At 49.2% G+C, this 24,610-nt stretch overlaps 1 protein-coding gene across 2 annotated transcripts; it reads left to right on the plus strand.

Moving 5' to 3' along the window:
- Positions 1-7,380: 7,380 nt before the first annotated feature.
- Positions 7,381-23,196, plus strand: alas1 (aminolevulinate, delta-, synthase 1). Of its 2 annotated transcripts, XM_079596791.1 has the most exons (11): positions 7,381-7,612; positions 8,343-8,524; positions 9,097-9,291; positions 10,562-10,672; positions 13,981-14,203; positions 14,723-14,907; positions 15,541-15,720; positions 15,800-15,964; positions 18,382-18,650; positions 21,997-22,159; positions 22,510-23,196. In XM_079596791.1, exons 2-11 carry the CDS (start codon positions 8,359-8,361, stop codon positions 22,668-22,670), a joined length of 1,818 nt encoding a protein of 605 aa, XP_079452917.1. In that variant the 5' UTR covers positions 7,381-7,612; positions 8,343-8,358; the 3' UTR covers positions 22,671-23,196. The 2 variants fall into 2 exon arrangements, with proteins under 2 accessions (XP_079452917.1, XP_079452918.1); XM_079596792.1 differs by lacking the exons at positions 7,381-7,612; positions 8,343-8,524 and adding an exon at positions 8,607-8,679.
- Positions 23,197-24,610: the final 1,414 nt, after the last annotated feature.

Raw genomic sequence — 24,610 nt, forward strand, 5'->3', positions numbered from 1 at the left:
CTGATCTGGATACGGCCCGGATGCGGCTGACTACATCATGCGTTGTGGTCGTGTCTAGGCGCAGGTCCTCCATCTGATCTGGATACGGCCCGGATCCGGCTGACTACATCATGTGTTGTGGTCGTGTCTGGGCGCAGGTCCTCCATCTGATCTGGATACGGCCCGGATCCGGCTGACTACATCATGCGTTGTGGTCGTGTCTGGGCGCAGGTCCTCCATCTGATCTGGATACGGCCCGGATCCGGCTGACTACATCATGCGTTGTGGTCGTGTCTGGGCGCAGGTCCTCCATCTGATCTGGATACGGCCCGGATCCGGCTGACTACATCATGCGTTGTGGTCGTGTCTGGGCGCAGGTCCTCCATCTGATCTGGATACGGCCCGGATCCGGCTGACTACATCATGTGTTGTGGTCGTGTCTGGGCGCAGGTCCTCCATCTGATCTGGATACGGCCCGGATCCGGCTGACTACATCATGCGTTGTGGTCGTGTCTGGGCGCAGGTCCTCCATCTGATCTGGATACGGCCCGGATCCGGCTGACTACATCATGTGTTGTGGTCGTGTCTAGGCGCAGGTCCTCCATCTGATCTGGACACGGCCTGGATCCGGCTGGCTACATCATGTGTTGTGGTCGTGTCTAGGCGCAGGTCCTCCATCTGATCTGGATACGGCCCGGATCCGGCTGACTACATCATGTGTTGTGGTCGTGTCTAGGCACAGGTCCTCCATCTGATCTGGATACGGGCCGGATCCGGCTGACTACATCATGTGTTGTGGTCGTGTCTAGGCGCAGGTCCTCCATCTGATCTGGATACGGCCTGGATCCGGCTGACTACATCATGTGTTGTGGTCGTGTCTAGGCGCAGATCCTCCATCTGATCTGGATACGGCTCGGATCCAGCTGACTACATCATGTGTCGTGGTCGTGTCTAGTCGCAGGTCCTCCATCTGATCTGGATACGGCCCGGATCCGGCTGACTACATCATGTGTTGTGGTCGTGTCTAGGCGCAGATCCTCCATCTGATCTGGATACGGCCCGGATCCGGCTGACTACATCATGTGTTGTGGTCGTGTCTAGGCGCAGATCCTCCATCTGATCTGGATACGGCCCGGATCCGGCTGACTACATCATGTGTTGTGGTCGTGTCTAGGCACAGGTCCTCCATCTGATCTGGACACGGCTGACTACATCATGTGTTGTGGTCGTGTCTAGGTGCAGGTCCTCCATCTGATCTGGATACGGCCCGGATCCGGCTGACTACATCATGCGTTGTGGTCGTGTCTGGGCGCAGGTCCTCCATCTGATCTGGATACGGCCCGGATCCGGCTGACTACATCATGTGTTGTGGTTGTGTCTAGGCGCAGGTCCTCCATCTGATCTGGATACGGCCCGGATCCGGCTGACTACATCATGTGTTGTGGTCGTGTCTAGACGCAGGTCCTCCATCTGATCTGGATACGGCCCGGATCCGGCTGACTACATCATGTGTTGTGGTCGTGTCTAGGCACAGGTCCTCCATCTGATCTGGACACGGCCTGGATCCGGCTGGCTACATCATGTGTTGTGGTCGTGTCTAGGCGCAGGTCCTCCATCTGATCTGGATCCGGCTGACTACATCATGTGTTGTGGTCGTGTCTAGGCGCAGGTCCTCCATCTGATCTGGACACGGCCTGGATCCGGCTGGCTACATCATGTGTTGTGGTCGTGTCTAGGCGCAGGTCCTCCATCTGATCTGGATACGGCCCGGATCCGGCTGACTACATCATGTGTTGTGGTCGTGTCTAGGCGCAGGTCCTCCATCTGATCTGGATCCGGCTGACTACATCATGTGTTGTGGTCGTGTCTAGGTGCAGGTCCTCCATCTGATCTGGATACGGCCCGGATCCGGCTGACTACATCATGTGTTGTGGTCGTGTCTAGCCGCAGGTCCTCCATCTGATCTGGATACGGCCCGGATCCGGCTGACTACATCATGTGTTGTGGTCGTGTCTAGGCACAGGTCCTCCATCTGATCTGGACACGGCTGACTACATCATGTGTTGTGGTCGTGTCTAGGCGCAGGTCCTCCATCTGATCTGGACACGGCCTGGATCCGGCTGGCTACATCATGTGTTGTGGTCGTGTCTAGGCGCAGGTCCTCCATCTGATCTGGACACGGCCTGGATCCGGCTGGCTACATCATGTGTTGTGGTCGTGTCTAGGCGCAGGTCCTCTATCTGATCTGGATACGGCCCGGATCCGGCTGACTACATCATGTGTTGTGGTCGTGTCTAGGCGCAGGTCCTCCATCTGATCTGGATCCGGCTGACTACATCATGTGTTGTGGTCGTGTCTAGGTGCAGGTCCTCCATCTGATCTGGATACGGCCCGGATCCGGCTGACTACATCATGTGTTGTGGTCGTGTCTAGGCGCAGATCCTCCATCTGATCTGGATACGGCCCAGATCCGGCTGACTACATCATGTGTTGTGGTCGTGTCTAGGTGCAGGTCCTCCATCTGATCTGGATACGGCCCGGATCCGGCTGACTACATCATGTGTTGTGGTCGTGTCTAGGCGCAGGTCCTCCATCTGATCTGGATCCGGCTGACTACATCATGTGTTGTGGTCGTGTCTAGGTGCAGGTCCTCCATCTGATCTGGATACGGCCTGGATCCGGCTGACTACATCATGTGTTGTGGTCGTGTCTAGCCGCAGGTCCTCCATCTGATCTGGATACGGCCGGATCCGGCTGGCTACATCATGTGTTGTGGTCGTGTCTAGGTGCAGGTCCTCCATCTGATCTGGATACGGCCCGGATCCGGCTGACTACATCATGTGTTGTGGTCGTGTCTAGGCGCAGATCCTCCATCTGATCTGGATACGGCCCGGATCCGGCTGACTACATCATGTGTTGTGGTCGTGTCTAGGTGCAGGTCCTCCATCTGATCTGGATACGGCCCGGATCCGGCTGACTACATCATGTGTTGTGGTCGTGTCTAGGCGCAGGTCCTCCATCTGATCTGGATCCGGCTGACTACATCATGTGTTGTGGTCGTGTCTAGGTGCAGGTCCTCCATCTGATCTGGATACGGCCCGGATCCGGCTGGCTACATCATGTGTTGTGGTCGTGTCTAGCCGCAGGTCCTCCATCTGATCTGGATACGGCCGGATCCGGCTGGCTACATCATGTGTTGTGGTCGTGTCTAGGCGCAGATCCTCCATCTGATCTGGATACGGCCCGGATCCGGCTGACTACATCATGTGTTGTGGTCGTGTCTAGGCGCAGATCCTCCATCTGATCTGGATACGGCCCGGATCCGGCTGACTACATCATGTGTTGTGGTCGTGTCTAGGCGCAGATCCTCCATCTGATCTGGATACGGCCCGGATCCGGCTGACTACATCATGTGTTGTGGTCGTGTCTAGGCACAGGTCCTCCATCTGATCTGGATACGGCCCGGATCCGGCTGACTACATCATGTGTTGTGGTTGTGTCTAGGCGCAGGTCCTCCATCTGATCTGGATACGGCCCGGATCCGGCTGACTACATCATGTGTTGTGGTCGTGTCTAGGCACAGGTCCTCCATCTGATCTGGATACTAATAAAATACTGAAATATTTCACAGTGATTGTGGACAATAAGAATACGTTACTCTATTACATCTCTATCTCGCTGCTTCTGTATTATTTTAAAGGGGCCACATTGCACCCTTTTACAAAGTCTTGCTGTAGTTTTCAGGCTCTAACAGATTTTCCTGCTTGAAGGTTGATTATTTCCCCATATTGTCCATTGTTGCAGCTCCTCTCTTCCCAGTCTGTCAGTAACGCTCTGGAACGCTAACGGAAAGCTGCGTATCTCGTCATAAAGGGTCGCTGAAGGCCATTGCTATTCAGGGGTGGCAATGATTTCAGTCCATGTCATTTTGGAAATAATAAACTTTACTTAAAGCCTGTGTTTACATTCACTGGCCACTTGAATAGGTACACACTGCTAGTAGCGGGTCAGACACACTTTGCCTTCTGAACTGCCTTAATTGTTACCACCAAGCATTTGTGCTTAGGGCACCCAAATGGCTAGCGCCGGCCCTGCCCACGTTGCCTTGATATCTCCCGTTCCTGCACATCCCAAGAGATCTGCTGACTGTGGTGACGTCAGAGTTTAGTGAACTCACTGTCATGTTCTAGAAACCAGTTTGAGATGATCTGAGCTTGATGGCCCGCTGTGGTCATGAAGGGAAGGTCACGGTCAGCAATACTCAGGTCTGGTAAAGAGGTCTAAAGTGAGCCGAGACAACCCCATTACAGAAGCCTGAGCCGCTGACACAAGGAAAGATGATCTACGCTTTCATGTTGTTCACTCCAGATTCTGGCCCTTCATCTGAATGTTGCAATCCAGACCCATCCGACCAGTTTTACATTCTTCTGTTGTCCAGTTTCTGTGAGCCCGTGCGAATTATAGCCTTAGTTTCCTGTCCTCAGGTGACAGGAGTGGCTCTGGTGTGTGGGGTGTGTGTGTGTGTGTGTGTGTGTGTGGTGTGTGTCTGTGTCTGTGTCTGTGTGTGTGTGTGTGTGTGGTGTGTCAAGTCAAGTCACCTTTATTGATATAACGCTTTTTACAACACAGAGTATCAAAGCAGCTTCACAGAGATAACATGAGAATAATACAACAAAGTTTCTAGAAGAAAATTGCGTCATCGTCATCGTCATCGTCCACCTGAAGTAAGGCAGATCAATAATATTGTTGAATATTAAATGTCTCCAACTAAGCAAGCCAGAAGGCAAGGCAACAGCGGCAAGGAACCAAAACTCCATCAGGGACAGAAGGGAGAAAAACCCCTTTGGAGAACCCAGGCTCAGTCTCAGATCTCCTCTGGCCAACGGGCGAGCAGTGTATGATTATGATCCGGGCAGAACTACAGGTCAGAGGTCAGAGGTCAGAACATTCACAATATTATCCAGTTCCCTCTGGCTGTAGATCAGAGTCATCACGCCGGTGTGGAGACGGGTTTGTTGAGGTGTCCATGAGGCCTTCAGGTCCGCCGTCTGATCCGGATCCGGCTGACTGCAGTAAACCTCGGGATAAACAGAAAGACGTAGATGCCATTCTTCTTATGATGTAACGAGTACACCGGGATATAAGGGAAGGGTCCCCGGTCATTATAAATGTGTATAACCCTAACCCTGTGTCCTCATAAATCACTTACACAAGAGCACGACTCTGAGGAGTCAGCAGAGGGCGCTCACACACACACACACACACACACACACACACACACACACACACACGACTCTGAGGAGACAGCAGAGGGCGCTCACACACACACACACACACACACACACACACACGACTCTGAGGAGACAGCAGAGGGCGCTCACACACACACACACACACACGACTCTGAGGAGACAGCAGAGGGCGCACACACACACACACACACACACACACACACACGACTCTGAGGAGTCAGCAGAGGGCGCTCACACACACACACACACACACACACACACACACACACACACGACTCTGAGGAGACAGCAGAGGGCGCTCACACACACACACACACACACACACACACACACACACACACACACACGACTCTGAGGAGAGGAGAACACACACACACACACACACACACACACACACGACTCTGAGGAGACAGCAGAGGGCGCTCACACACACACACACACACACACACACACACGACTCTGAGGAGACAGCAGAGGGCGCTCACACACACACACACACACACACACACACACGACTCTGAGGAGAGGAGAACACACACACACACACACACACAAACACACACACACGACTCTGAGGAGACAGCAGAGAGCGCTCACACACACACACACACACACACACACGACTCTGAGGAGACAGCAGAGGGCGCTCACACACACACACACACACACACACACACACACGACTCTGAGGAGACAGCAGAGGGCGCTCACACACACACACACACACACACACACACACACACACACACACACACACACACACGACTCTGAGGAGACAGCAGAGGGCGCTCACACACACACACACACACACACACGACTCTGAGGATATGCATCCGACCAGTTTTACATTCTTATAGTTATGTTTCAATGGTATTTCACAGTAAATTTGTTTTTTGAACCAATGATTGCGAGTGCAAGATGTGTTTAAAGATGTGAATGCAGTGTTGCGAACATTAGACCGCCTGTGTTACAGTGATGATGACCGCTGTGAGTTTAGTGAAAAATGACATCACGGTTCTGAAAATAGTAGCAAAGTGATCGTAAAAAACTGTAATAATGCAGTGACCGCGTCCCATGATGATGATGATGATGATGTGTAGGCTTGGTATCCCAGAATGCTGTGCGAGAGCGTCTGAAAGTTGCAGCGTTCTTGTCCAACTTCATTTCTAGTGAGAAATTAGTATTGTAATAATTAAATGTTTGTAATCGCCAAAGCTCGCTCTATTTTGCTGTAAAATTTTATAAACTGAATGTCCTTTATCCCCCAAAAAATATCGGTACGCATCATTCTGCAATATTTCCTTAAAAAATAAGAACTGTCAATTTTGATTTCATGGTGACTTTAATGTCTAGATATTTGATATATCCGCACATCATGTTTAAACTGTGATTGGATGAACTCTATCTCCTGTAGGCTTCATGTCTGACATTCAGTAACACTTCAATAACTGTACTTTTAATCATAATGAAAATGGCCCGTTCCTCTCCGGGACTCAGATATCACACAGCCTCAGTCATGCTTCAGCTATAGATGATCTTTCACACGCTCAGGTCACAAAAATATTGCAAATCAATTGTTGTCATCATAAACAATATAGCTACTGAGAACAATTAGGTGTCATAAACATTAACATCACGAATTCTTGTAAAGCTGCTTTTATTATATTGCGAAACGCGGAAACAATAATAAACTATAGCCTAATAATAAAATAGCCTAATAATAAACTATAGCCTAATAATAAACTATAGCCTAATAATAAAATAGCCTAATAATAAACTTAACATTTTTATGGCGCGTTTAGAAGTTTCCTCTCAAAGCGCTTTACAAGAATCCAATAAATACAAAGGTACAATGACAGCGAATAGTATTCTGTCTTTTGAGTTCCGCGAAGGAAAGAGTCGTACGTGCCTTTTAAAGTATGAATATTCATTTTCGATGTGAAATATTCCTGTAAACGGGCGTATCGTAAAAAATCTGGTATTGCTCAACTTTCTACCTGTACTGTACACTCCCATTTAACAGCATAAACAAACATTATAGACACAAACAAAGGAGTAATCTTTCTACAGGAAATAATAAAGTGTTTTATACTGTAAATATGAGATGATGAATTCAAGGAAGGAAATAGGCGTGCCTGCGCTGACGGGTGGTATGACGCAAGTCTCGCGATACTTGATGGTTTTATACAATTCCGGTGCGCAGTGTTACGCAAGGCTCGCGATATTTGATGGTTTGATATAATCCCTGTGCGCCGCTCGTCCTCTCGTTCGTCCTCAGTGCAGGATAACGACACAACACGCTCATCGCTCACACACACAGCCGATTAAACTCTTCCTCGACAGTCTGATAGAAAGGAGTAATAATCTCGGACATCAGTGAGGTGAGTGGTTTGTTTATTAAAGAGTCGCGGCTTCATTAACGGACGCGTCGCGCCGCGCTTCTAAACGGGCAAATCTCCCAATACTAACGATAGTCAAAGTCTTTACTTTAGCGGTAGATTATCTTCAAATCTAACTTAGATGTTTTTCATGACGTGTCTGAACCGCGCGAAGTGAAGTGAGAGTTCAATAGGGAAGAAGACAAATGTTCTTTCAATAAATAATATTCATAGTTCGTATTCGTCCATTGTAGTTTGTTTTATAACGTTATTTATAAACATTTAACTTATATACACCTCTCTCTCTCTCTCTCTCTCTCTCTCTCTCTCTCTCTCTCTCTCTCTCTCTCACTCACACACACACACACACACACACACACACACACACACACACACACACACACACACACACACTCTCTGATCAGAGATCATCATGAGTCACCTGACAGGCTTTTCTCTGAATCACAGTGATCTGAATGAGGGAATCCTAAGATTTAATGGTCTAACAGTGTGTGTGTGTGTGTGTGTGTGTGTGTGTGTGTGTGTGTGTGTGTGTGTGTGTGTGGAGCACCTGTAGACTGAACTGGTGCTTGGGGTCAGATTACTGTAGGAGTTCAGCATTACAGTGGTTTGATCCCTGAGAGCCGTGGTCATGTGATTCAGGCCGTGGGTCTGAGCCAATCATGTGAGAGTTACAGAAACGTGCCGGATCTAACGAGCCTCTTGTGTTTAGACTCCGCAGGATCACCATGGACGCGCTCATCCGCTGCCCGTTCCTGTCCCGTGTCCCTCAGGCCTTCCTGCAGCAGACCCGCAAGAGCCTGGTGGCGTACGCCGTGAAGTGTCCCGTCATGATGGAGCTCGCCTCGAGGCCACCGGCGCGCTCGCTCAGCTCAACGACCTCCAGCGGTCACGGTCAGTGTGTGTGTGTGTGTGTGAGAGAGAGTGAGGTGTCTGCGTGTGTGTGTGTGTGAGAGAGTGAGGTGTGCGTGTGAAGTGTCCCGTCATGATGGAGCTCGCCTCGAGGCCACTGGCGCGCTCGCTCAGCTCAACGACCTCCAGCGGTCACGGTCAGTGTGTGTGTGTGTGTGTGTGTGAGAGAGAGTGAGGTGTCTGCGTGTGTGTGTGAGAGAGTGAGGTGTGCGTGTGAAGTGTCCCGTCATGATGGAGCTCGCCTCGAGGACACCGGTGTGCGCATTCGGGTCAACGACCTCCAGCGGTTATGGTCAGTGTGTGTGTGTGTGTGAGGTGCGTTTGCTGAAGAGTGTTCTCTCTGCTTTAGATGTGACCGCGGGCCCTGTGTGGCGTGTGTGAGGTGTGTGTGTGTGTTTGCTGAAGAGTGTTCTCTATGCTTTAGATGTGACCGCGGCCCCTGAGGGCCCTGTGTGTGTGTGTGGCGTGTGTGAGGTGTGTGTGTGTCTGTGTGTGTGGCGTGTGTGTGAGTGAGGTGTGTGTGTGTTTGCTGAAGAGTGTTCTCTCTGCTTTAGATGTGACCGCGGCCCCTGAGGCCCCCGCCGCCGGCCCCGCTCCCCCCGAGGCTCACCCTCCCGCCGGCTCCACCGGCTCCTCCTCCAAGTGCCCGTTCCTGGCGGCAGAGATGGGCCAGGGCAACAGTGCTGTGGTGCGGCAGGCCAGCCTGGCTCTACAGGAGGACGTGTCTGAGGTTCGCACCGTGTGCAAAGGTTCGTGAGCACGTGTATTTTCATTCTCTTCCATAAGCGCCACCTACTGGCAGAGAGCGAACAAGCGTTTCCATTCAGCGCGTCTGTCCTTTTAGTTCAGACCAATGCAAAGATCAATGGAGAATAATCAGGGTTCCCGCGGGTCTTAAAGTAAAAAATTCTGAACTTTAAATTTAAGGCCTTAAAACGTCTTAAAAACGGCCAGATTTTCATCCGAGGTCTTAAATTTAATTTAGTCAGGTCCAAAAAAGGTCTTACCCTCTGTCATTTCCTGAAGCGCTGGCCGCAGAAAGTTATTACAAAGTAACAAAGTATCGAGTCGTAGCCTACTAAGCGGAGCTCTACAGGGTCTCAACGCGCCGCTCGCGGCCAGCAGTGTTATTAAAGGATTAGTTCACTTAAAAAAAAACTTTTGCTGATAGTTTCCTCACCCCGATGTCATCAAGATGTCCATGTCTTTCTTTCTTCAGTGGAAAAGAAATGAAGGTTTTGATGAACACATTTCTCCATATAATGGACGTCAATGGGCCCCAAACGTGTCAAGGTCCAGATGACAGTGTCAGCGCCGCTTCAACGGGCTTTAAACGACACCAGACGATGAATACGGGTCTTATCTAGCGAAACCATCGTCATTTCACAAATAAATAAAGAAGTTTAAGTTTTATAAGCACAAGCGCTCGCCTTGCTCTGTTCTGTGATGCGCGTTCGTGACGTCACGTAATACGCAGTTACGCTGTAAAGGTCTCGCTTCTGTGAAAAGTAAAACATTTCTGTCCTGACGAAAATGTTCTTTTAGGCTTTTTAATATTCCAACACCAGGATACACACACGAGATGGGCATTTAACCGATAAACTGACACAAAGACATTTGAATATGTGTGTATGGTCCTCCTTCCGCACATCTGTAAACACTGACTCGTCAAGCGTGACCTTTTCAACATAGTTGCGTATTACGTGACGTCACGAACGCGGAGACTCTGAAGAAACGGTTATTTCAACAAAAGTACATCAAATGTGAAGTGTCACGCAGGGGATTGTGGGAATGTCAATTCACATTTTTTCACCATAAATTAGACAATGACTAGTTCTTTTTCACTTCCAAAAACTGTACATTTAAATGTACGGTTGGGATCTATTACAGTTATTCACCGCATATAGTACAGAAACTTTCTTTTAACCAATTAACAGTTTTTCCCCGTAGCATTTTTACAGTCTTTTACCGTTAAAATCACTGAGTGGTTTCGCTGATCTGACTGTTACCGTTTTACAGACGTCTCTGCATCTGAGCTGAACAGTAAGATGGGAGGAGACCTCATGAAGAAGCTGATGAAGCAGCGACCCGCTCGAGTCTCGCATCTGCTGCAGGAGAACATGCCCAAGAGTATGTGCTTCTGTCCCATACTAACCACTTCCTGTGCCGTAAACCACTTCCTGTACTGTAAACCACTGTGACGACTACTGTACTGTAAACCACGGTGACGGCCACTGTACTGTAAACCACGGTGACGGCCACTGTACTGTAAACCACGGTGACGACCACTTTACTGTAAACCACGGTGACGACCACTTTACTGTAAACCACGGTGACGACCACTTTACTGTAAACCACTGTGACGACCACTGTACTGTAAACCACGGTGACGACCACTTTACTGTAAACCACTGTGACGACCACTTTACTGTAAACCACGGTGACGGCCACTTTACTGTAAACCACGGTGACGGCCACTGTACTGTAAACCACGGTGACGACCACTTTACTGTAAACCACGGTGACGACCACTTTACTGTAAACCACGGTGACGACCACTTTACTGTAAACCACTGTGACGACCACTGTACTGTAAACCACGGTGACGACCACTTTACTGTAAACCACGGTGACGGCCACTTTACTGTAAACCACGGTGACGGCCACTGTACTGTAAACCACTGTGACGACCACTTTACTGTAAACCACGGTGACGACCACTTTACTGTAAACCACGGTGACGGCCACTTTACTGTAAACCACGGTGACGACTACTGTACTGTAAACCACGGTGACGGCCACTGTACTGTAAACCACGGTGACGGCCACTGTACTGTAAACCACGGTGACGGCCACTTTACTGTAAACCACGGTGACGGCCACTGTACTGTAAACCACGGTGACGACCACTTTACTGTAAACCACTGTGACGGCCACTTTACTGTAAACCACGGTGACGACCACTTTACTGTAAACCACTGTGACGACCACTTTACTGTAAACCACGGTGACGGCCACTTTACTGTAAACCACTGTGACGGCCACTGTACTGTAAACCACGGTGACAGCCACTGTACTGTAAACCACGGTGACGACTACTGTACTGTAAACCACTGTGACGACCGCTGTACTGTAAACCACTGTGACGACCACTTTACTGTAAACCACGGTGACGACCACTTTACTGTAAACCACGGTGACGACCACTTTACTGTAAACCACGGTGACGGCCACTTTACTGTAAACCACTGTGACGACCACTTTACTGTAAACCACGGTGACGACCACTTTACTGTAAACCACTGTGACGACCACTTTACTGTAAACCACTGTGACGACCACTGTACTGTAAACCACTGTGACGGCCACTGTACTGTAAACCACTGTGACGGCCACTGTACTGTAAACCACGGTGACGACCACTTTACTGTAAACCACGGTGACGGCCACTGTACTGTAAACCACTGTGACGGCCACTGTACTGTAAACCACGGTGACGGCCACTGTACTGTAAACCACGGTGACGGCCACTGTACTGTAAACCACGGTGACGGCCACTGTACTGTAAACCACGGTGACGGCCACTGTACTGTAAACCACGGTGACGGCCACTGTACTGTAAACCACGGTGACGGCCACTTTACTGTAAACCACTGTGACGGCCACTTTACTGTAAACCACTGTGACGGCCACTGTACTGTAAACCACGGTGACGGCCACTGTACTGTAAACCACTGTGACGGCCACTGTACTGTAAACCACTGTGACGACCACTGTACTGTAAACCACGGTGACGACCACTGTACTGTAAACCACGGTGACGACCACTGTACTGTAAACCACTGTGACGACCACTGTACTGTAAACCACGGTGACGACCACTTTACTGTAAACCACGGTGACGGCCACTGTACTGTAAACCACGGTGACGGCCACTTTACTGTAAACCACGGTGACGGCCACTTTACTGTAAACCACAGAGACGACCACTTTACTGTAAACCACTGTGACGGCCACTGTACTGTAAACCACAGAGACGACCACTTTACTGTAAACCACGGTGACGACCACTTTACTGTAAACCACGGTGACGACCACTTTACTGTAAACCACGGTGACGACCACTTTACTGTAAACCACGGTGACGACCACTTTACTGTAAACCACGGTGACGGCCACTTTACTGTAAACCACAGAGACGACCACTTTACTGTAAACCACTGTGACGGCCACTGTACTGTAAACCACGGTGACGACCACTTTACTGTAAACCACTGTGACGGCCACTTTACTGTAAACCACGGTGACGGCCACTGTACTGTAAACCACTGTGACGACCACTGTACTGTAAACCACGGTGACGACCACTTTACTGTAAACCACGGTGACGACCACTTTACTGTAAACCACGGTGACGGCCACTTTACTGTAAACCACGGTGACGACCACTCTACTGTAAACCACTGTGACGACCACTCTACTGTAAACCACGGTGACGGCCACTTTACTGTAAACCACGGTGACGACCACTTTACTGTAAACCACGGTGTCGGCCACTTTACTGTAAACCACAGAGACGACCACTTTACTGTAAACCACTGTGACGGCCACTGTACTGTAAACCACGGTGACGACCACTTTACTGTAAACCACGGTGACGACCACTTTACTGTAAACCACGGTGACGGCCACTTTACTGTAAACCACAGAGACGACCACTTTACTGTAAACCACGGTGACGACCACTGTACTGTAAACCACGGTGACGGCCACTTTACTGTAAACCACTGTGACGACCACTTTACTGTAAACCACTGTGACGGCCACTGTACTGTAAACCACAGAGACGACCACTTTACTGTAAACCACGGTGACGGCCACTTTACTGTAAACCACTGTGACGACCACTTTACTGTAAACCACTGTGACGGCCACTGTACTGTAAACCACAGAGACGACCACTTTACTGTAAACCACTGTGACGGCCACTGTACTGTAAACCACAGAGACGACCACTGTACTGTAAACCACTGTGACGACCACTTTACTGTAAACCACGGTGACGGCCACTTTACTGTAAACCACTGTGACGGCCACTTTACTGTAAACCACGGTGACGACCACTTTACTGTAAACCACTGTGACGGCCACTGTACTGTAAACCACAGAGACGACCACTTTACTGTAAACCACTGTGACGGCCACTGTACTGTAAACCACAGAGACGACCACTTTACTGTAAACCACTGTGACGACCACTTTACTGTAAACCACTGTGACGGCCACTGTACTGTAAACCACAGAGACGACCACTTTACTGTAAACCACTGTGACGGCCACTGTACTGTAAACCACAGAGACGACCACTTTACTGTAAACCACTGTGACGACCACTTTACTGTAAACCTGTTCTGAAACGCAGTCCTCTTCTCTTTCAGCCGTGTCCAACTTCCGTTACGACGAGTTCTTTGAGAAGAAGATTGAGGAAAAGAAGGACGATCACACGTACCGCGTGTTTAAGACGGTAAACCGCCGAGCGACAGAGTTCCCGATGGCGGATGATTACTCCGAGTGCCAGTCCTTCAGGAGACACGTGTCCGTGTGGTGCAGCAACGACTACCTGGGCATGAGCCGACACCCGCGGGTGCTGCAGACCATAACGTGAGTCCACACACACACACACACACACACACACACACACACACACACACACACGGGTGCTACAGACCATAACGTGAGTCCACACACACACACACACACACACACACACACACACACACACACACACACACACACACACACACACACACACACACACACACACACACACTGCAGACCATAACGTGAGTCTACACACACACACACACGGGTGCTGCAGACCATAACGTGAGTCTACACACACACACACACACACACACACACACACACGGGTGCTGCAGACCATAACCTGAGTCTACACACACACACACACACACACACACACACGGGTGCTGCAGACCATAACGTGAGTCTCGTTTCACAACAAAACCAAGCAAAATCGACTATTTTCAGGACTGAGAGTAATGTTGCATTATGACATTTTCAGCATATTCCTCCTGAATTATCCTGGAATAGAATTTTGTTAATGCAAATATAATGGTGTGTGTGTGTTGATGAAGGCCTGTGCTGGTTCTCTGACAGGGACACGCTAGCGAAGCACGGCTCCGGGGCCGGAGGGACTCGCAACATCTCGGGGACGAGTAAGTTCCACGTGGACCTGGAGCTGGAGCTGGCGGATCTGCACGGCAAGGACGCCGCCCTGCTGTTCACCTCCTGCTTCGTGGCCAACGACTCCACGCTCTTCACGCTCGCCAAGTTGCTGCCCGGTAACCGCAACACACACTGCAGCACAAACACTCACATTCTTAAATATGCACATCATGGAAGTATTTGTAGTGGTGGAACGGATCATAAGGTTGATGGTTCGGATTATTTACGGTTTTTGAGCCACGGATTAAATCCTCTTTCGGATCAGGGAGGGGGTGTAACTTTGCTTTTAATTTTTTACTTAGTTCTTCGAATCTACATCAAACTAGCCTAATTGATCAAGTTCAAACATTATTAAAAACAAGTGATTCGTCAGTAATAAAAGAACAAATACACAAATGACAAGCAGAGAGGAATACTAAATAACAGTTACAAAGTCTATAATCAGTAGTAATCTGGTACAGAAATGAATAATTAACCCTAAATGTAAAATAATACTATTTGTTCACTGTGGAAATGAAATGGTTTAATCTCGTAAAGCTGTTTTATTAACATTAACGACCCAGACGACAGCAGGAATATTAGGCTGCTGTCACTTTAAGACCGAATAAACTGACAAACATCCGGTTTCTTCCTCAACTGTTCACTCACGACAGAGCCGGCAGAAGAGGAGCTATCGTACGCACGGTCGATCCGCTCATCCGAGTTCTCTGCCATGAGTAGCGTCCTCTAACGAGCTGTTGTGTCCCCAGGCTGCGAGATCTACTCGGACGCAGGGAACCACGCCTCGATGATCCAGGGCATCCGCAACAGCGGCGCTAAGAAGTTCATCTTCCGGCACAACGACGCGTCACACTTGCGGCGGCTCCTGGAGCAGTCGGACCCCGCGAGGCCGAAGATCGTGGCGTTCGAGACGGTGCACTCGATGGACGGTCAGTGAGAGCCTCTGGTGATCTGGTTAGGGGTCAGCGCTTCAGGAGCTCACGGAGTGTGTGTGTGTGTGTGTGTCAGGTGCTGTGTGTGAGCTGGAGGAGATGTGTGACGTCGCTCATGAGTTCGGCGCCGTCACGTTCGTGGACGAGGTTCATGCGGTGGGACTGTACGGGCCCCGCGGAGGAGGCATCGGGGACCGGGACGGGGTGATGCACAAGATGGACATCATCTCCGGCACGCTGGGTGAGTGTGAGTGTGAGTGTGAGTGTGAGTGTGAGTGTGAGTGTGAGTGTGAGTGTGTGTACCTGAAATTCGGTAGCGGTACCTTTTATCGGTGCTTTAGGCATGTTTACCTCAATAACTGTAAAGAAACAAGAGTAATTTATAGAAGTGTTATTGACATTATGCCAGAGCTGCCTTGCCACCGTCTGTGATGCTTGAATATTAATAAAAACAACCATTTTAGTAATAAAAAAAAAATAATTGATGAAATGTTTTGTTTTCCACAAATTCTGTCGTGAATTTTCTAGTAATCAAATGAAGACATAAAACATTCATTTAATTGATCTTTTATATGAAATTAAACTTTTTTTTGTCCAACAACATGCGGCACAAACTAGCTTTATATTGTGCGTGTGCGTGCGTGTGTGCGTGCGTGCGTGTGTGTGTGTGTGCGTGTGCGTGTGTGCGTGTGCGTGCGTGTGTGACGGCCACTCAGTGGATCCTCGGCTCTCTTGTTGCCTGGAGACCAGCGCTGTTGAGTCTCCCTGAGCGACCCGGCCCGTAGAGCTCGGGAACACACTCCGCAACCCTTTATTCCTGTTATCTGTCGTGCAGAATCTAGACTTGGCCTAGAAACCCGTCAGCCGATAAGCAGTGGAGCTGGAGTGTGTGAGCGGAGTCTACATAATCACGCAGAACACACTCCTCACGTCTGACAGCAACAGCAATTTTTAAAAAAGCCCATGTTTCCTGTATTTGTTAGTAGAGCTGCACTATTTGGCCAAAATATTGATTTATATATCGTTATTGATATATAACAACTATTATGATTGTTGTTATTACATTATAAAATTATAACAATTACTAAATGAAAACAATATAATATGCACTACTATTGTAACATTTCACTATAAATTCAAACAATTCGGTTTTTAAGAAAAATATAGTAAAAGTTAATAATTTTTTACATTACAACTGTAAAATTATAATTCCAATATTTATGGCTTTATTTCTTCGCTCTAAAACATGTTTAATGAAATCTCAGCTGCTGTGGTTTGATGATCTCACAAGCCGGTTTTGTTTCGATGATTCCTTCATCTAACGGTCCTCCTCGCGCGACCCGTGCGTTCTCCGGTGCGGACGACGGCTCGCGCGACCCGTGCGTTCTCCGGTGCGGACGACGGCTCGCGCGACCCGTGCGTTCTCCGGTGCGGACGACGGCTCGCGCGACCCGTGCGTTCTCCGGTGCGGACGACGGCTCGCGCGACCCGTGCGTTCTCCGGTGCGGACGACGGCTCGCGCGACCCGTGCGTTCTCCGGTGCGGACGACGGCTCGCGCGACCCGTGCGTTCTCCGGTGCGGACGACGGCTCGCGCGACCCGTGCGTTCTCCGGTGCGGACGACGGCTCGCGCGACCCGTGCGTTCTCCGGTGCGGACGACGGCTCGCGCGACCCGTGCGTTCTCCGGTGCGGACGACGGCTCGCGCGACCCGTGCGTTCTCCGGTGCGGACGACGGCTCGCGCGACCCGTGCGTTCTCCGGTGCGGACGACGGCTCGCGCGACCCGTGCGTTCTCCGGTGCGGACGACGGCTCGCGCGACCCGTGCGTTCTCCGGTGCGGACGACGGCTCGCGCGACCCGTGCGTTCTCCGGTGCGGACGACGGCTCGCGCGACCCGTGCGTTCTCCGGTGCGGACGACGGCTCGCGCGACCCGTGCGTTCTCCGGTGCGGACGACGGCTCGCGCGACCCGTGCGTTCTCCGGTGCGGACGACGGCTCGCGCGACCCGTGCGTTCTCCGGTGCGGACGACGGCTCGCGCGACCCGTGCGTTCTCCGGTGCGGACGACGGCTCGCGCGACCCGTGCGTTCTCCGGTGCGGACGACGGCTCGCGCGACCCGTGCGTTCTCCGGTGCGGACGACGGCTCGCGCGACCCGTGCGTTCTCCGGTGCGGACGACGGCTCGCGCGACCCGTGCGTTCTCCGGTGCGGACGACGGCTCGCGCGACCCGTGCGTTCTCCGGTGCGGACGACGGCTCGCGCGACCCGTGCGTTCTCCGGTGCGGACGACGGCTCGCGCGACCCGTGCGTTCTCCGGTGCGGACGACGGCTCGCGCGACCCGTGCGTTCTCCGGTGCGGACGACGGCTCGCGCGACCCGTGCGTTCTCCGGTGCGGACGACGGCTCGCGCGACCCGTGCGTTCTCCGGTGCGGACGACGGCTCGCGCGACCCGTGCGTTCTCCGGTGCGGACGACGGCTCGCGCGACCCGTGCGTTCTCCGGTGCGGACGACGGCTCGCGCGACCCGTGCGTTCTCCGGTGCGGACGACGGCTCGCGCGACCCGTGCGTTCTCCGGTGCGGACGACGGCTCGCGCGACCGGTGTTATCTCAGGCTTACTCGTGTTGTGTGCTGAGTGTGCTCTGGTGTGTGTCCGCAGGGAAAGCGTTCGGCTGTGTGGGCGGCTACATCGCTAGCACTAATGCGCTGGTGGACACGGTGCGCTCGTACGCCGCGGGCTTCATCTTCACGACATCACTTCCTCCCATGCTCCTCGCCGGCGCGCGCCAGTCCATCCAGATTCTGAAGAGCGAGGAGGGCCGATCGCTACGCCTCAAACACCAGCGCAACGTCAAGCTCCTGCGCCAGATGCTAATGGACACCGGCCTCCCCGTGGTGCCCTGCCCTAGCCACATCATCCCTGTGCGGGTGCGTACACACACACACACACACACACACACACACACACACACACACACACACACACACACACACACACACACACACACACACACACACACACACACACACAGATGTCATAGATCCTCTTCTTAATATCAGTATATTGTCTTTGTCAATAGGATACGTACCAAAAGCCTTTAAGCTAGCTATGATTAAACCGCTTGTTAAAAAACAGCAACTTGATCCTACAAAACTAGTCAATTACAGGCCGATCTCTAATCTGCCATTTCTGTCAAAGATATTAGAAAAAGCAGTATCCTCACAACTGTGTTCCTTTCTTGAAAGAAATGATATCTGAGGATTTTCAGTCCGGATTTAGACCGTACCATAGTACCGAGACAGCTCTCGTTAGAGTCACACATGATTTGCTCTTATCATCCGATCGTGGTTGTGTCTCTCTATTAGTATTACTGGATCTTAGTGCTGCATTTGACACCATTGACCACAACATCCTTTTAAATAGACTCGAACATTATGTTGGCATTAGTGGAATTGCACTAGCATGGTTTAAATCACACTTATCTGACCGTTATCAGTTTGTAGCAGTAAATGAAGAGATGTCTTATCAACACAAGTTCAGTATGGCGTACCACAAGGCTCAGTACTAGGACCGCTGCTGTTCACTCTGTATATGCTACCATTAGGAGATATCATTAGGAAACATGGAATCAGCTTTCACTGTTATGCCGACGATACTCAGCTGTATATTTCTTCAAAACCTAACGAAACCTACCAATTCACAAAATTTACGGAATCAGGGATGCAAACGATTAATCGACGATCGATTAATTGTCGATAATACATTAATCGATCAAACTTATCGATCATCGATTAATCAGGTTCATGCGTGTGCGTGCTGCTCAACCGCGAAACACAAGCGAGCGCGCCGGAGTTATGTTTGGGATTATTTTACACCTTCATCATGACTATAAGTTTTCGTGTGCATTCGCAGCCTTTTGTTTTGTGCAAATGTAAGTTGTAATAGTTTATTATGTGTACGCCTATCTATATCTGATTTATCTCATATTGGATGCATTTGGTTAAGAATTGTTGAAGCGTGATCTTTAGCGCGCGCAGCTCAAACGGCAATGCACGGCTAATAATGACTATTGGGACTGTCATATTACATAAGATTATAAAGAGAACAATAGTGTAATAAAACATTATGAAGTATTTGGGTTTAGTTGCCGCGTCGCGTTGTTCCAGGAAGAGCGCGTCCACAACATGAGTCATTCTGAATGGCACGTAACTCAAGTTCACTTGTGCATTCACGTCATTTTGTGCAGATATAATTTGTAATATCATGTTTATTTTGTATATATCTGACTAATCTCATATAGGTTGCGCTTCTTTGAGATAAATAACACGCTAGCAAAGTGCTCAACGGTTATTCATTCAGCGCGCGCCGCTCAAGCAGCAATGCACGACTAATAATAACGATGATTAATTTGGGACTGTCATATTACATAACATCAGAACACTATTGTATTAAATCGTTGTGAATTCATTGGGTTTAGTTGCCGTTTCAGTGCGTTTCAGTGCACGTCTAACGTAACACACTGCAAGCACGCATCTGAGGCGGCGTTGGTGACAGTCGTTATATTTAATTATTAAATAATTAATTTAATTTAATTATCATTCACATCGAAACATTTTACAATCCTACTAGTCCTTTATTTGGATTAAACGCCATTCTCATTCATTTGGTGAGTAATAGCGTTTTGAGCAAACCCTGTCATGCTGTTGGCCATATGCACTGCAGCAGACGCATAATTGATCATTAATTTAAATTACGATCGATCATGGGAATTTGTGAAAATTGACATCCCTTCAGTTCTATATTTGAAGTTTTCAGGTCTAGTAATCTTACTGTTACCTTTCTCAGAAAGCATCAATAAGTGCTGCTAATGTTTCAAGTTTTTCAAGTAGTTTACCAGATAGATTATTATATGTAGACTTAATATAGTTTAGGCTAAGCCTACCCATATAGATTTTCATTTAACATTTATTTTATGTTGCTTAATGTTTGCAACAGGTGAGCCAGTGCACAATTATTTTTGATTTATTTTAATTTTCTGTGCATAATTTATTGTTAAACTACATAAATGCCATCCTGTACCGTATCCCAACTGTTACAATAAAACATCATTTGAGCAATATAACATGCATTTTTGTTCAGTATATAAGCAATATTTTGCTTTTTATGTAAAGACACTGTTGATACCGTGAGAAATGTACATTCTCAGGAAAATAGCCGCTTATCAGTTAATCGTTAATCGATGGATAAGGTCAATCAATTAATGATTAATGAATTAATCGAAGATTTGCATCCCTAAACGGAATGCATAGCGGATATAAAAAATTGGATGACTAGTAATTTCCTACTGCTAAATTCAGAAAAAACAGAGATTCTAATTCTTGGACAAAAAACTTCCACATGTAATAACCTAGAGTACTGTCTAACACTTGATGATGCTCTGTTAAGTCTTCGTCGTCAGTTAGGAACCTGGGTGTGTGTGTGTGTGTGTGTGTGTGCTCTTTGATATCAATCTTTCATTTGAAAGTCATGTGTCTAGTATCTGTAAAACCGCATTTTTCCATCTTAAAAATATATCTAAATTACGTCATATGCTCTCATTGACAAATGCGGAACAATTAGTTGATGCGTTTATGACCTCAAGGCTAGATTGTTGTAATGCTCTACTGGGTGGCTGCCCTGCACGCTTAACAAACAAACTACAGCGAGTTCAAAACGCAGCCGCTCGAGTTCTTACTAGAACCAGGAAGTATGACCATATTAGCCCCGTTCTGTCAACACTGCATTGGCTGCCTATTAAACATCGTATACATTTTAAATATTGCTGATCACTTACAAAGCACTAAATGGTTTATCTCCGCAGTACTTGAGCGAGCTCTTAACGCATTATAGTCCTTCACGTCTACTGCCATCTCAAAACTCCGGCCAGTTAATAATACCTAGAATATCAAAATCGACTGCTGGCGGTAGATCCTTTTCCTATTTAGCACCAAAACTCTGGAACAGTCTTCCTAACATTGTCCGGGAAGCAGACACACTCTGTCAGTTCAAATCTAGACTAAAAACACATCTCTTCGGCCTAGCATACACATAACACATTATAGACTTCTATAACTCAATGTTAGGCGGCATAGATTAGAACAGCCGGGACCGGGAACACTTCCCATAAATCCTGCGCCTGGACAAACACACACACACACACACACACACACACACACACACACACACACACACACGTGTGCTGACTGAGCGCTCACACACACATCTGTGCTTCAGGTTGCAGACGCTGAGAAGAACACTGAGATCTGTGACCTCATGATGAGCCGCTACAACATCTACGTCCAGGCGATCAACTACCCGACGGTGGCGCGCGGCGAGGAGCTCCTGCGCATCGCGCCCACGCCACACCACACGCCGCAGATGATGCAGTACTTCGTGGGTGAGTTTGTGTGTGTGTGTGAACCTGCAAACACTCCAGTTACCAGTCACAGTGCATGCTGGATCTTCAGTCTCGTATCGGGTGTTCAGGAACTAAACCTGCAACATCTCACAAACTCTGAGAAGCGCAGATCAACTACAGAGAAGCTCCTGCGGTTTAAACGGGGTTCGTAGAGGCTTGCAGGACTTGAATTTGACTTTAATATTCAAGTTAAGAAATTTATGAAAATTGCTTGAAATATTGTCTTTTAATACCTTAAAGTATTAAAGTCTCTGTACGAACCCTGTGTTAATGAAGTCAGCCATTGCGGTCAGTGTTGTAATTGTGTGTTTGTGTGTTGTTGTGCACAGATAAGCTGAAGCACACGTGGACGGAGGCGGGTCTGGAGCTCAAGCCGATCTCTTCTGCTCAGTGTAACCTCTGCCATCAGCCGCTGCACCTCCAGCTGATGAGCGACGGCGAGAAATCCTTCTTCAGCGGCCTCAGCCAGCCCGTATCGGCCCGCGGCTGACACACACACACACACACACACACACACACCTCAGCCAGCCCGTATCGGCCCGCGGCTGACACACACACACACACACACACACCTCAGCCAGCCCGTATCGGCCCGCGGCTGACACACACACACACCTCAGCCAGCCCGTATCGGCCCGCGGCTGACACACACACACACACACACACACACACCTCAGCCAGCCCGTATCGGCCCGCGGCTGACACACACACACTCTCTCACACACACACACACACGCACACACCTCAGCCAGCCCGTATCGGCTCACACACACACACACATACACACACACACACCTCAGCGGCCCTAGGCTGACTATCATCCATCCAATCCAGAGAATACATATTTAGACCACTTGATTTGTGTATTGATGTAATTTGTTAATGAAGTAAATCTAAAGTATTTTATATTTAAAGAAGTTTAACTAGTGTAGGCCAGTTTTTATTCATATTTGATCAATCACTCAAGCATTACTCTGATGTACTTCACAGGTTTAAATAAACTGATAATGCTCAGATTTCATGTTTCTTGTGTGTTTGTGCTTCTGTTGAGTCACCGCGGGGTCGGTTGCATAAACTGCCTAGACTGGCCTTACATGTTAGTCATCTAACCGTTTTTTTCTTAGAAACTGGTCATAACTGAAGTCAGTTATATAGAAAGGCAGATTGGTTTAATTTGAATGGGAAAAGTAAGGCTAGCTGAATGCTAGTGGTTCAGGCTAGTCGTGTGCAACGGCCCTGTTTCCTGCGCCCACAGAATAGGGAAGTGAATGTGACTGTCCTGTTCATAACCGAGCCTGGCACACTGACCTACATCTGTCATGTGGAAAACGACACGGTCCAGACGAGCACAGGTGTGTGTGTGTGTGTGTGACGGCACTATCTCCATCTGACCCACATGTGGCATAAGAGAAACATTTAAGAGTTGAGTCGTGTTTAGCACTGCAAGATGACGGTGTACCTTCCCTTAATTCACCACTAAAATACAGCTGGGTTTTAAACTGCCAGAAAATGGAGAACAAAGAATGTGCATCAGGTGTGTTTTGCTTTTTAATGTTTTTAGTTAATTTAAGAAGCCACTGTAAACTAATTTTGTAGCTTTAGTGTCACAAGGTCATCCAAAAGTATTTAACTCCAAATAGGAAATCTGTCTGTTTTCATTGATGTGTGAACAAAACGACTCTGTTACTAACGTAACCTCGGTTCCCTGAGATAAGGGAGTATCGCTGCTAGATGTTTTTCTCAGTGGATCTGAAAGATGGATATTTTATATCCCGATTGCCCCCCATCACAGACCGTTCTTGAGGTTTGTGTTCGGAGGGGTGGCCAACCAGTGTACAGTCCTACCACTGGACACTCTGGCACGCTTAAGAAGTGTGTTTTCCCCCTGAGGCAGAAGGGAACACGCAGGGAAACCCAGGTCTCTACCCGAGCGTGCTGAGGTCGCCTTCACCACGGCTGCTCCAGAGCCCTGGCCCTCGGAAACACCACCGGCTTTACAAGTGTCCGCTTGGGGAATGGCGGTTCCCACGGACGCCTCCGGCACGGGTTGGGGAGTCTGAGTCAGGGCAAGCCGACTCACGGCTCTTTGTCGACTATGGAGAAACAGCTGCATATCAACCGCCTGCCCTCTAACCCTTCCTTCCACACCTGGCAGGCACCGGGTCTTAGTCCGATCGGACAACATGACAGTAATGTCCTACACAACGGCCTCCGGTCGAGGCCCTGTACAGGCTAGCCGGAAGCCCCAGACGGGGATGTAGGGGGGAAGTTCCTGCTCAGCTACTGTTCGGATGCTTTTGCTTACTGCTCCGCGCTTTGCTCTATCGCTTTTATATTTTTATATTTTATCTTCTTTTATCAACTAATTTTAACCACAGCAAATCAGCACAGTGCTCAAACGCTTGGATTACTACAAAAAATAATTATTTT

The sequence above is a fragment of the Phoxinus phoxinus genome (assembly GCF_949152265.1).
Source record: "Phoxinus phoxinus genome assembly, chromosome: 22".
Classification (NCBI taxonomy): Eukaryota; Metazoa; Chordata; class Actinopteri; order Cypriniformes; family Leuciscidae; genus Phoxinus; species Phoxinus phoxinus.